Consider the following 14,854-nt stretch of genomic DNA (forward strand, 5'->3'; position numbering starts at 1 on the left):
TAAAAAAAACATAGCAGGACAAGTGCTGACGTACAATTCAAAGAAGTTTCATTGACTCAACAAAGAAAAATAGACCAAGAAAGGACTTTCAGTGAATTAGGGAAATCGATTTCCAATAAATCAGATTTAAAAAAATAAAAAAAAACAGAAAAACAATTTCAAGATGCTGCATGTGAACAGAAAACCACTACCGAGAAAGCGAATTTTTGTTCACACACAGTTTTCTCACTCTACTTAAAAATCAGAGTGACAAAATTTCCAAAGTCACTACTCCAATTTGACTTAAAGAATCATGAAAATGTGTGAACAGATCTTAAAAAAAGACAGCGCCCAATACAATTCAAATTCTCTGAATTGTAAAAAAAAACCAAGAGAAGGCCAATAATAGCCCCAGCTATTGTTGTGCGGCTATTAAGCAAAAAAAGACCGATTGAAAACCAATACTCCTCTTCGAGTCGTCAAAACCAAGCTTATCGCATTATCGCTACGCTCAGCTTACAGCTTCGCTTCTAAGATGCATACCATGTCTTGAGATCGGCGACCTGATTGTACTTTTCTCTGACATCATTGGTTCTGATTTTGCGTATTTCTCTGTAGTCTGAAATCTTTGCTCTGACCTTTCAGCTGCGCGGTCTGGTCTTTCTATATTGTCAGTTGTCGACAGATTTAGCTAAAACAAATAAACAAAAAGATATGAAGAAGAATTTCATTTTATCCTTTAAAACTGCCAGATTCGCCACTTTTAGGAAAAACAGTATGAAGTACTCTAGAATAAGTCGCAAATCAGAAGTATACATTAAATCATGAATTACTTAAGCAATGGATTTTCGCAGGGTATCAATCGCTGAAAAATAGTTTTTTTTTCTCAAAATGGGTTAATAGCTACATGGTTAATAGCTAAATGGGTTAATTAATTATATCAGTTTACGTGATTTGAACTGGGGAACAAAAATGTATCGAAACAATTCTGAGAAATACCCGAGTTTCATTTCAGAAATGATCAGATATAGTATATTATAAAAACACACTAATAAATGCAAACTCAGTTACCAAGGCGAAATAAATCATTCGTAATTTGAAAGAAACTCGCCAGAATTAAATTTGCCCAAGAATGGCAGAGGTCTAACCCGTGAAGAAAATTTTTCCATTACATTGTGTGAACCAAATATTATGCCTGTTTTTGTGCTAAAAATGGTTTCTGTAGCCTCATAAGAGTTCGGACAAGACAGTACAATTTACAAAGATGTAGAATATCAATTATAAATGGACAATTTCTAGTGAACGACAGGAGAGGGAGTGAGAGGGGGGGGGGGGGGGCAATGGAACAGAATGGCAACATACCGAATCTTAAACACAATGGCAACTTACCGTTTCCAGCTCTCCGTTAGAAGAACTGTTACTATGCAAGGTGTTAGCTGGTGACGCAGAGATAGATATAGACTTAGTCACTTCATCTGCAATTGTGGATCTAAGTCGAGATGACATTCGGTCTGTTTTTATTGAGCTGAGAGAGTCAACTGCAGGTTGAGAAGGAACTTCGGAGTCAATATGAGGATTGGTCTGAATACATGTAGTTGATGAATTCGATCCTGAAACAGAAAATCTTAATTGCCAAATCAGGATTGACCAAGCAGGCACAGATCGAGCGCTGTTTTTGATGTGATCTTATTGCCCGAATCCGATTCTCGAAACAATTTTTATTTATTTATAGACCTTTTATGCCCCTAGCTTAGCGGGTGCCTAAGAATTCGCAACACTCAATCGCACGTGTTACATAGCCAGATAATTAGCTCTGCAACTGGAGGGTTATAACAATTTTTGCGTGCAGGGGGCAAAAAGAATTTTAATAACTTCAGAAGCCCACTGACATTGGAAAATTAGCTCTCGAACGAATGGCAGGGGAATTAAAAGCAGCGGGGGGGGGGGGGGGGGCAATTCATATCACGCAGAGATCAAGCAGTCAAAAGTGAAAAAGTCACTAGAGAGCGAAAGAATAAACTAGAACAAAAACGCAAAAACGGTCGATCAAATAGTTCGAAAAAAAGAACATAGCCGGCAGATTGCCGGAATAGCTGCGGAAGAATAGACCTGCGTGCCATATAATAGAGATAGAAACAGATACAGATCTAAATTGAAAAAAAAAATCGACGCCGTTCAAAAAACTAGGTAAAAAACATTCAGCGATAAATTAATAAAGCTTGTTAAAATTCATGCCGAAGAAGCCTCTTATTAGGGACCATTACTGCACAAATGAGTTCCTTTGACCTTAAACAAATTCAAACTAAACTTAAGTTTTAAAGTGCAAAAATCATTTTATTGAGTGAGGTAAGTCACGTATGATCAAAATCAAATCACGCAAATAACCCAAAAACTTTTGCTAAAACGAGTGGGAAAAGACGTCACACGCGCAAATGCCGTTAGTGAGAGGAAGAAGTCATTCAGAAAATTTGACTTTTTCAGCTTTGCAGTGTGAACAAATGTAAAACGAAAAAAGAGCGTCAGACGACGAAACAAAAAAAACCAAGAGCACCGTAATATAGCTTCGCTCAGCTTACAGCTTCGCAGCTATAAAAACAAACCGACTAAGGTCCGACGAAATGGCGAGGCCTAATTATACTGTCACCTGCTCATCCAGGAGTGAAAAAAGTTTGATAGTCGCTTGCTGATTCAGTGATTGCAATTACTTCAATGAGAGGAGCTTATTGGCTACCAAATTAAAACAAAAAAAAAACAAAGTGATCTGGGCACAAAGAATAGTGAATCAGAACAGTTTAGATCGGACAAAATAAAAAAAGGAAGGATGTGAAAGTCATTTGAGAAGTCAAAAACGTTCGTAAAAAGCTGCAAAAACACAAGCAATACTTGCCTAAACCTTTGTTTGAGAGCAATTAAAAACATCAACATAGCCGGCAGATTGCCGGAATAGCTGCGAAAGACTAGACCTGCGTGCCATATAATAGAGATAGAAACATATACAGATCTAAATTGAAAAAAAATCGACGCCGCTCAAAAAACTAGGTAAAAAACATTCAGCGATAAATTAATAACGCTTGTTAAAATTTATTCCACAGAAGCCTCTTATTAGGGACCTTTACTGCACATATGAGTTCCTCTGACCTTAAACAAATTCAAATTAAACTTAAGTTTTAAAGTGCAAAAGTCATTTTATTGAGTGAGGTAAGTCACGTATGATCAAAATCTAATCACGCAAATAACCTAAAAACTTTTGCTAAAACGATTGAGAAATGACGTCACACGCGCAAATGCCGTTAGTGAGAGGAAGAAGTAATTCAGAAAATTTGACTTTTTCAGCTTTGCAGTGTGAACCAATGTAAAACGAAAAAAGAACGTCAGACGACGAAACAAAAAAAACAAAGAGCACCGCAATATAGCTTCGCTCAGCTTACAGCTTCGCAGCTATCAAAAAAACAAACCAACTAAGGTCCGACGAAATGGCGAGGCCTAATTATACTGTCACCTGCTCATCCAGGAGTGAAAAAAGTTTGATAGTCGCTTGCTGATTCAGTGATTGCAATTACTTCAATGAGGGGAGCTTATTGGCCACCAAATTGAAACCAAAAAAAAACAAAGTGATCTGGGCACAAAGAATAGTGAATCAGAACAGTTTAGATCGGACGAAAATAAAAAAAAAAGGATGTGAAAGTCATTTGAGAAGTCAAAAACTTTCGTAAAATGCTGCAAAAACACAAGCAATACTTGCCTAAACCTTTATTTGAGAGCAATTAAAAACATCAACATAGCCGCCAGACTGCCGGAATAGCTGCGAAAGACTAGACCTGCGTGCCATATAATAGAGATAGAAACAGATACAGATCTAAATTGAAAAAAAATCGACGCCGCTCAAAAAACTAGGTAAAAAACATTCAGCGATAAATTAATAACGCTTCTTAAAATTCATTCCACAGATGCCTCTTATTAGGGACCTTTACTGCACATATGAGTTCCTTTGACCTTAAACAAATTCAAATTAAACTTAAGTTTTAAATTGCAAAAGTCATTTTATTGAGTGAGGTAAGTCACGTATGATCAAAATCTAATCACGCAAATAACCTAAAACCTTTTGCTAAAGCGAGTGAGATATGACGTCACGCGCGCAAATGCCGTTAGTGAGAGGAAGAAGTCATTCAGAAAATTTGACTTTTTCAGCTTTGCTGTGTGAACAAATGTACAACGAAAAAAGAGCGTCAGACGACGAAACAAAAAAAACCAAGAGCACCGCAATATAGCTTCGCTCAGCTTACAGCTTCGCAGCTATAATAAAAGATGAACACGTTCAGAATAATTGCTTCACACTTCGTCGAGAGCAATTAAAAACAATCACATAATAATCAATGAAATATGACATGAGTTAAAACCTCGTGCAGACATCGTGGTTCTCAGTGATGGCGACTTGCTTCTTCTCGCCGGCGGAGGCACAAATCTATTTGCTTTGATACAACTTCTGTTAACTGACTCAGCAACCCCACCTGTCTGGCAGAGTTCATCTTTGACTCCATTTACACTACTTTCTGAGAAAATTAGACCATGAAAAACTCCTAAAATTTGGCCACTTTTGGTACTGTTTGGACGCTTGAGAGGAGTCTCAGTTGGAACTTCAATCTGTGGCTGATCCTCGATTGGTTTCTGTGTGTGATTCAATTGTTCAGCATTAGCATGTTTATCCTTGTTTCTTTCAAGAAACGACCTGTAGGAACTCAGAGCTGAGCTAACAAGAGCCTCAGAATAGTTTGGAGCTGTTGATAGACGATTCTTGGTATTATTACTTCCTGTCGTCGGGGTTGTGGGTTCCTGTTGTTCTCCAGACAATGGTGAAAGTTTTGACTTCACAACTGAAAAGCAGTCACTAACAATAAGGATGCTTACGTATCTGTGTTTTTCACAGCTAGTTGGGACCTTCCACTTACACGAATAATCAGAGTGTTTTAACAATCCTTAAGCAATTATCTTTAATTAGCAAACTAAAATCTACAGAAACAGAAATAAAAGTTCGCAAAAAGAATATTGAAAACTCTTATTAAAATCTAGTGTTGTCAAAACCACTTAACTTAAATTTTGCATCAGTACTACCGTACAGCACTAGAAAGCGCACACCTCCATGCGATAATAAAACCAATCAATAAAAAAATTGCGGTTAGAACTGACAAAAGATCAATATTTTGATCACAAATAGAAAGTCAACAAAAATGTCGCGACAAGAGGGCAAAATTCAAAGTTCATAACTTTCTATTTTTTGAAAAACGTTTGCCAAAGCTCATTTATTAATTAACGAAATCCTCAATAATTCAAAACAATGAACAATAAATGAATTTGATAACACCAAGACAAGGTATAAAAACAGCTAGAAAATCAGAAGTTACTCAATAACTTTTTTCTAAAATAAGGGTTGTCATTGTTATCAGAACCACTGGTTATCAGAATTCAAAACTTAAACATAAACAACTAACGTCGGCCCAATTGCTCTGAAATGACCGGCGAGCGGTTGGCTTCGTCAGTAGCTAGCCACGGTTTAGTGAGGCTAGCTTTAGCTTGATACTACTCTGCAACTTTTAGTTTTCTAGTCTTGTTAGTAAATAAATCAAATAAAAAAACTGATATTTTAAAAATTTGGAAAATATTGCAAAATTTAAAAGAAAAGCTTCCCGATTTCGCAGTGAAAATATTCTAAACTACATTTTGTCTCTGGAGTTATGTTAAGTAACCGATCTGCAAGACTTGAAAAGCTTCGTTGGCCCGTAATAATCATTTAACTCAGAAAAAAACAAATATATGCAAAAATTTTGAAAATAATCGCAAATTTTAACAATACCTGGCTAAAATTCAAGATATTAAAATCTTCAAAACCATTTCATTGTTTCAAGAGACTATACAGTATCCCTATTTCAAGCTCTAAATAGTTTCACTGGTTCACAAAGATCCATAAAATTGGAACATGATAATAAATTTCCAAAAATTTGGAAAAGAAAATTAAATTTTTTTCAAAAAATTGCTAAAGCTGGAGTCATTAAAACAATGATAGCCATCCCATTAACTCTAGGAACAATGCAACAGCTTATCATCTTGCCTTAGAGGAGGTTCCTAGGACCCTGGTGCCAGAAAAAATGACCAACATGTCAAAAAGATTCAAAAAACTTGAAAATACCTTTGAAAATTGCTGATATTAAAATCATGAAAAACATTCCATTACATCTAGAAGCTATGCATTAACCTATAATCAAACCCTAGATGAGATTATTTGGCTCTTGAGGCTAGACGAACCTAAAAAAATAAAAAAAATCAAAAAACTTGAAAAAAATTGCAAGTTGCATAAAAACTGCTAAAATTTGTGATGAAAGTTGAAAACTAATCCATGGCCGAGAAACATATTCCAGTAACTTATTATTCAATCCTAACGGAGATTTTCTGTTAGGCTGAAAAGCCTGAATAATGACAATAAATGTCAAAAAAAATTGAAAAAAAATTACAAGGTTCCTCGGCTCTTGAGGCTGGAGAAAGCTAATAACTGACAAAAATTTTCAAATTGAAAAAAAAAAAATGCAGGTTTTATCAGAACTACTAAAATTTTTCCCATTAGACAATTGAAAGCAATTGCATGGCAAATTTTTGTTCAGTAATTTATTATCAAACCCTTAAGGAAGTTTTCTGGCCCCTGCGTCTGGAAACACGTGAATAATAAAAAAAATGAAAAAATAACACGTTTGGTCAAAAAGATGCCAAAAATTCGTGATGTTAAAATGTTGAAACACTAACACTAGAAACTATGCAACTAACACTAGACACTAGAAAATGTTCCACTAACACTAGAAACTATGCATTAACCTATTATAAAGCCCTAGAAGAGGTTCCTTGACACCTAGGGCTGAAAGCATTCAAAAAATGATAATTTTCAAAAATCTTGAAAAAAATGTGAAAATTAGTATAAAATTGCGTGTTTTTAGCGATTGGTTGCTCGCCAGTAGCCACGGGGGCATGTGCAACGGGGGGTTGATGGGAAGGGGGTGGTCAACTGCGTATTGGGTGGGGACAACAGTGGGGTGTTTTCAACCTCTAAGAACAGCCCTTCACACCATAAGTATAAGTCGCCAAAACAGTTTGAGCTGAAACAGAGCTGAGACGCTCTAAGATCACTTAATGCCCACTGGGCGCTACCTGTTCATCCCGTTTTTGAGGACAAAATGTCAAAAGCGTCAGACAAAAAATCGGTCAAGCGAAAAATTGCATAAAAGACCGACAGGACTAATATAATTGCTACAAACTTCGTTTGAGAGCAATTAATCACTCATAGCTTTGTTTTGTAATGACATGATTTGGAAAAGTATCAAAAAGGTACCCATGCTAAAACTTGAGAATAAACTTACTTTTTTGAAAAAGACATTGGCAAAGTCGTCAAAACTAATAACTTCTAACAGCAAAACTCAAACAAATAATGCTAATCGTTATATAACTCTCACCAGCTTTCATTCCATAGCAACGCGTTGCTATTCAAAACTAGACAAAAATGGAGGAGAACTCAAAAAGTTCGCTATTAATTTTTGAAAAAAAACTTCTATCAAGTCAAGGTTAGCATGTTCAATACAGTCTATGGAAGTCTACATAAACGAGTTTTTCACTGTGAATATATAAGTATATACAAATTGTCGAGATCATAAAAACAAAAAATTAACCCAGAAGAAACTGAAATCATAATTTACCTAGCTGACAAATCGTAGAAATTTTTTGTCCATCGATTGCTTCTACCATACACGAGACACTACCATTATCCATCATATCGCTACATTTCACAAGCAATTCGAAACTTCTACCGGTATCGCTTCGAATCTGTTCAACCCGATCCGATGAAGGGTCAACAATTCGATCGTTCATGAACCAAGATACTGATTTGACCATTTCTAAACCAACTTCATCAGAGAGATTGACAGTTAAAGACGTTTCATCGCCTTCTACCACTTGAATATCTCGAAGCAATGAGGCAAATTTGAGTGGTTTTAAAATATCACAACCGTTTGAACACGGTTTTTCGATGGTTTCTGAACCTAATTGATTCACTGTTTGACTAGATTTTGAAGTTGCAGTGGTACCCATCTTTTCAGATCTCTGTTCAAACGCATCGTCTGTTGCATTTATATCACATACACGCGCATCATAAAGATTGTTTTCTAATCCACATTGCTCTTTTGTGATTCCATTGATACAAGGAGCAGAATCAACTATGTCAGCTGCCTGTTGAGTGGAATGCTCCAATAAAGCCTCGCTTTTCGAAAAGTTATCGTCAGATTTCTTTTGATACACGTCGCATTTCTCAAGTTTTACTTCATTCACACTTTCAGGTACAACAATGCTATCGCTTCTTTTCAATTCTTCAGATCTCCTACCATCGATAGGTTCTGATTTTTCGTCCACTGAATTGACTACTCTATATTGCAGCAATGTATGTTTGACAGAACTCGGATTCCCAGCTATCGGAATTTCTTCATGAGGCGAAGCAAAACCTGCCTTCACCACGGGGTAAGAATCTGCTGATTCGCCCAATGCGGTGACAGCTCTAACGGTCACAGAATACTGCTGGTTTCTAACATCTAGTCCCTGGATTATTGCATTTGTCTTGTTAGCCGATACTACACCTGAAAACACCAAATAGAGAGATGATACAAAATGTCAAAATTGCTATCAGGAAAAATAAATAGTCTTAAAGCGTCACCACTACCTGCAGTTTTCAAACATAGCCGGCAAATTGCCAGAAAATAGCTGCCGTACGGCAATCGCATTTATTATGTCCAACAACGTCGAAACATAGCTGGCAGATTCCAAGAAAATACCCGCAATAGCTTCGTAGATCTGCAGTCTAAAAAAACAGTAAAAAAGACAGACCAAAAAAAATCGTCTTTTCATTGAAGGCTGATATCTTATATTTTGATTAAAAATCTGTATGTTTTTGCTGCCTCTATTAGCTGCTCTCTAATAACCTTCATTTAGAGTGACACACCAATTTGACCTTATCTCTTTGAATTAAAGTAAATAAAAGTCAATAAAAGTAATTTTTTAGAGTGAGGTAAGTCAAGTGTGACCAAAATTTTAATCACGCGAATGAACAAGAAAACTCGCTCCACTAAGAGCGAAAAATGACGTCACGCACGCAAGTCAGTTGAAGTTGCATGGACGAATGAACAAAAAGCAGATTTGAATTGGTTGTGGCGTCATATGGTCGTAACAACAATCGCGAGTGTGACCAAAAATTTAATCACGCGAATGAGGAAAAAAAAACTCGCTCAACTAAGAGCGAAAAACGACGTCACGCACGCAATCCAATTGAAATTGCACGAACGAATGAACAAAAGGCAGATTTGAAGTGGTTGTGGCGTCATATGGTCGTAACAAAAATCGCGACGACGAAACAAAAAAAATAAGAGAAGGCCAATAATAGCCCCAGCTATCGCTGTGCGGCTATTAAAAACTTTTGTGAGTTAAGACCGCAAACGCCACTGAGACGAGGTAAAAAAACATTTGGCAAAAACATGTTTTCACGATGTCACTGAAAATCAAGTGATATCAAAGTCACTAAAACATATTAAAACATGAATTCTTCAACACCAACCGCACTATCCATAGATAGAAAGCACATATCAACCTTAATAAAAACAAAGGGGGACGACGCAACAAAAGTAGCATCAATCAAAATTACTATTTTCGAAAAAATGGTGTCAAAAACAATAACAATATTTAATCAACTGGAAACATTAAGTGAATTCAATTCACACTAAGAGAGGAGCAATTGAGAACTATTTTTAATGAACAAGTGACAGAACAACAAAAAAAATTTACAAACACTGGCATACAGTGAGACTATGTAACAGAAAAACCAAAACAACAAGAATTCGCAATATTAAATTTTGAAAACAAGTCGCATCGAAGACTTCAAAACATTGTTTTGAATTTGGAAACTTCAGATCAAAAATATTGTCTAAGTTTATAGACCACATAGCTGAGATTATAGACCACAAATAAGAGCATTTAAATAAGACATTTTTGGAGTTAAGAACTAGCAGCTCAGAAATCTTGGGTTGCCAAATAAAAAACAAACAGAGGAGAAAACAATAGATGTTAAAAACCATGAATATGAGTTAAGATTAGCGAGTCAAAAAAACTCGCGTGAAAAAGGGGAGTTCAAACAATAGGAGTTGCCGTTCACAGCAACACGAAGTTCTTCCATCCCAGCAGCTTCTGTGAACCAGACACTCAGTATATAAAAGACACTCACCTACTTAGTATAAAAAGCTAGGCAGCAATTTAATTCCACCTTAACCCAATTCGCCGGAGAAAAAGCTAAACCAGTTATTGGAAAAAACAATTCAGCGAAAAATACAAAAGATAGCTGGCAGATTGCCAGAAAATAGCAACGATAGCTTCGAAGATCTGCTGTCTCAAAATTACGAACGGTAAAAAAAATAGACCAAAAGAGAAATTTCTCAATTAAAGGCTGAGATGGTATATTTTGTCTAAGAATCTGTATAAGATATTACTCTCAAATAGCCCCCGAACAATTAATTTTACTTTCAATTATTACTTATTACTTTTATTAAACAGCTCCCGAACAAATTTACCTCCGCTGTAATTTCAAATACGTATGCGCGCTGGGCTGAATCAAACCTACACCTTTTCAAGCCTCGCCACCCCAGCCGTAGGCGAGTGAACTAATCTTCCACCCCGACTCATCACATCAGGTCGTATCATTCTAACTGACTTCATTTTTAGATCAATTTCTGATTTTGAATGTTAGCACGCTCCGTGAATGCGATGTTTTGATGCCAACCATCTTCCTTCATCACATCAGGTCCTACTATTCTAACTGATTTCATTTTTAGAACAATTTCTTGTGTTTTGAATGTTAGCAGGCTCCGTGAATGGGACGTTTTGATGCCAACCCTCTTCCCTCCAGCTGCTCGGACTTGGTCTTGGGTACTTCTCGAACCAAATGTATAGACGAGGGTCAGGTACAGGGTTGTGTTCACTCCTATCGAGGTGCTAAACTGCTAGATCTCTGTGATGTTATCAATCAATACCCAAATCAGAAGCTGAACACTGTTGTAGTAATTGCTGGCTTCAATGATCACCGTAGTAGCATTGAAACTTTCATAGAGCATTGGAAATTCTTCATTCAGCATTATTGTTAAATTTAGCCCAAATAATTTGATTGTTCCCACCAGCTGTAATAGCCTCATATAAGAAAAATCAGTGCCCTTAACTACGCTTTGTATAACTATATTGATTCTTGTGCCTTGAAATTGTTTATTGTTTCACCCTGATTTAGAAATGTTCTTGAAGCTAACCTGTTCTGTAAGAAACCGTGCACTTCTCCTTTCAGGGACACCATGTTTTCACTATTATTCTGTTTAAAAACATTCAATACATTAAATATCGTTGCTGTTATTACGCTCCTGCAATTAAACTAATCTAGTCGCCCTCAGTGCAGCCTTCCCCGCTCGTAGCCCGTAGCCTGATGATTGATCAAACCCGTTGTCCACTATGCAAGGGTCCCCTACGTAGGGGAGGCGTCTGGTCTCATACGTGTTATAAATATTTTCACGTAAAGTGCAGTGGTCTAGCCGCAGCGAAAGATTGGACCGAAAACTTCAGCTGCAAAAGCTGCTCTGAGGTCACCGCAGCTACCGAAAAACCTATCGCAACGCCGGCACCGCACAATGCTTTAACCGTTCCCGACACTGCACTCAAAAATCCTACAATATCGCACGCCCCCGAACGTTCCGTCGCCTCACCGTCGGATAATTTTTGGGACAACTTCTAGCCTCATCACGCGGTAACAGTGCGCAAAATATACCGCAAGGTCGTCACATGGAAGCCCTCCTTCTTCACGCTCAGTAAGAACAAGACAGGGGAACAGTTCGTTGAAGCCCTTCACAGTGTCCTCTCCCCGATTGCCGTAAACACGGATAGATCCGATATATCTCTGACCCTCTGTATGATAATTCCGCACCTAACCCTCAGTGGGACAAAGAACACGGATGATGGATCGAACAAAAAGACTATGAAGCGTAGACTGCGTGCATGGCACAGCTGCAACTTCTCAAAACTGTTCTGTGAAGCGAAGGCAACCCAAATGAGAATGAATTCAAGGAACAAAAAGCAGCACTCTGACCTCTAGATGTTCAACGATTTCATGTCTCGTGGTAAGATCAGTAATGCTATTCGCGTTCTTTCGGATGAGCAAAAAGGCGGCGTGCTCGCACCTACCGATCTCATAGACCGGTCCGAGATTTTACACGACAAACATCCTGAAGGGCAACACTTGGAGCCCAACTGCATTCAGAGAGAACATCCACAAACGCTTCCATACCAAACCGCTGTTTTGAACAAACTCACTGCCAGGCTCGTCCAAAAGCATGCAATGAAGACTCATGGCAGTGCCGGGCCTTCACGAAATGCTTTCGGGCAAACCTCCACGAAATTGTTCAAGCTTGTTGCTAAGTTTGATAAGAGGCTGGCCACGTCCATAATACCACCGGATGATTTGATTGCATACAATGGTTGTCGACTAGTGGCTCTAGATAAATGTCCAGGTGTGAGACCTATTGGAATTGGTGAAGTAATGCGTCACATCAACGGACGCACAATCGTCGACTGCATCAGGCAAGATCTAAAATCCCTGTGGAAACATGCAGCTGGGCCTGGGCCAGAAATGCGGCATAGAACATGCCATATATTCACTTCGCCACAGTTTTGATGATCCCGAAAACGAAGCAATTCTACTAATTGATACCAAAAATGCATTGAACGTGCTCAATCGATGAACAGCATTAGAGAACGTGAAAGCCCTATGCCCATCTTTGCACAATGCCTTACAGAATTCCTATAGCCACCCGTCATCTCTACATCGGTAAGTCGACCATTCTGTCTCAGGAAGGTACGACACAAGGCGATCCCCTTGCGATGGCAATGTATGGAATCGCAATCCTACACCTAATAACAAGACTTCACAATGACTCCTTGACACAAAAACGGTATGCTGATGATGGTACCGTCGTCGGTAAGTTGAAAGATATCAGGGCACTCTTCGACAAGCTCACTCAGCTTGGTCCCAAGTATGGATATCTTGTCAATCCTCCGAAGTGTCAGTTGATAATTAAGCCAGGAGGTGAGCGCCAGGCGTCAACTGTGTTTGCAGGCACAAATGTGGAAATCACGCAGGGCGCTTGAGTCCTGGGATTAGTTATCGGAAGCTCTGAGGCCAGTAAAAATTTCCTGAAAGATGCAGAAATTAAATACACAAAACGTCTGGACAGACTTGGTCAATTTGCTCTCACCTCTCCCCAGAATGCCTATGCATGTTTGACGAAGGGGTTCAACAGAAGTTGAGCTTCCTCTCGCTTACTACACCTTCCATGGACGGTGTTTTGGACAAGATGGAGGAGCAGCTTGGCCGAGTCGTACCGAACATCGTCGGCAAAGAAATAATCCAAGAGGAACGAACATTCTTCTCTCTCTCAGATTGGGTGGGCTTAACGTCGCCCTCCCACAAGACCTTCATAAAAATCTTGAGCAATCAATTGAACCCTCGAGTCCATTGGCGTCATTCAAAAATGATTCATTCGAAATTCAACAAAGTGAATTAGAACAAACCAAGATCAGTCTCAGACAGAAAGCAGACATGCAACCTGAACTCATCTCGAAAAAAAATCCAGAATCGAAAACAATCTACCAGAAATGAAGTATACCATCCAGCTGGCCTCGGAGAAAAGAGCATCCAGCTGGCTTAACGCGCTTCCGTAGTCAAAAACATGGTTTCGACCTCACGAAGACTGAATTCCGTGATGGAATAGTACTTCGCTACACCTGGGAAGCGAAGAACACGCCAGTCATATGCCCATGCGGGAAAGAATTTAGCGTCACTCATGCCCTACACTGCGCCAAAGGCGGGTATAGGCACCTACGACACAACGAAATCAGAGACATGTTTCAAACCTGATGGATGACGTTTGCCACGATTTCCAAATAGAGCAAAAACTTCAGTCCTAGAAATTTTCTCGAGTAGTTCCACCACAACTGATGATGACGCTCGACTAGACATCAGGGCAAACGGTCTGTGGGGCTCCCGCTTTAATCGCATTTCCTTCGCTAAATTTTCAACCCTCATGCGAAGAGCTGCCCTAAGACCATAAAAGATGCATACAAATATCACGAGAGCATCAAGCGAAATAAAAACGAAGAGCGAATCCGCGAAACCGAACACAGCAGCTCCAGCGCACTGGTTTTTGCTTGCTCGGGCGGTGCTGGGCCATCAGCATCGCGCGTTATGAAACAACTCGCAATCAAGATCAGCGAAAAACGCGGAAAGCCGTACGCCGACACTAAGCTACATCCGAACGAAAATCGGCTTCGCATTTCTGAAGAGCTGTGTTCTCTGCTTGAGGGGATGTAGCGCCCTCAAGCCTCGTGCTCTCAGTGAGACTTCGATTAGCGCCGTCTTGGAGGAGGGAAGGCTGCACTGAGTGTTTGGCTGCTTAACTTTATTCTTTGCTTATTCCTTGATATTCCATTTCTATTTTAATCCTTCCATACCAGTTCCCTATGTGTGCTATATATGTATATATAGGTGCTTTCCTCTCCAATTGATAGTTATTTTTGTGACTGGGCCGTCTTTACACTGTCTGCAGGGGAACAGCTTGGAGTGCAGCATCCGGCTAAGTGCTACTCATCATCGCCTATTTTCCGACCTACATTCATCGTTGCCGGATGGTGTACACAGCCCTTTATTAGTTTTAAAAGAAATATAATAAATAGTTTGATGTTTCTCAACAAAAAAACTTATAATATGTAACTGTAC

General features: G+C 38.8%; 1 protein-coding gene across 1 annotated transcript in view; it reads right to left on the bottom strand.

Moving 5' to 3' along the window:
• The window catches only part of LOC142342552 (uncharacterized), a 39,871-nt gene that overhangs the window by 11,176 nt on the left and 13,841 nt on the right, over positions 1-14,854 (bottom strand). Inside the window, exons 9-12 of the mRNA XM_075393922.1 lie at positions 7,710-8,639; positions 4,377-4,850; positions 1,369-1,589; positions 523-670 (exon numbers count right to left, since the gene is read on the bottom strand). Of these exons, the coding sequence (XP_075250037.1) occupies positions 523-670; positions 1,369-1,589; positions 4,377-4,850; positions 7,710-8,639 (1,773 nt within the window). The remainder of the gene's footprint in view (positions 1-522; positions 671-1,368; positions 1,590-4,376; positions 4,851-7,709; positions 8,640-14,854) is intronic.

Source organism: Convolutriloba macropyga, chromosome 7 (assembly GCF_964194025.1).
Source record: "Convolutriloba macropyga chromosome 7, txConMacr16.3, whole genome shotgun sequence".
Taxonomy (NCBI): Eukaryota; Metazoa; Xenacoelomorpha; order Acoela; family Convolutidae; genus Convolutriloba; species Convolutriloba macropyga.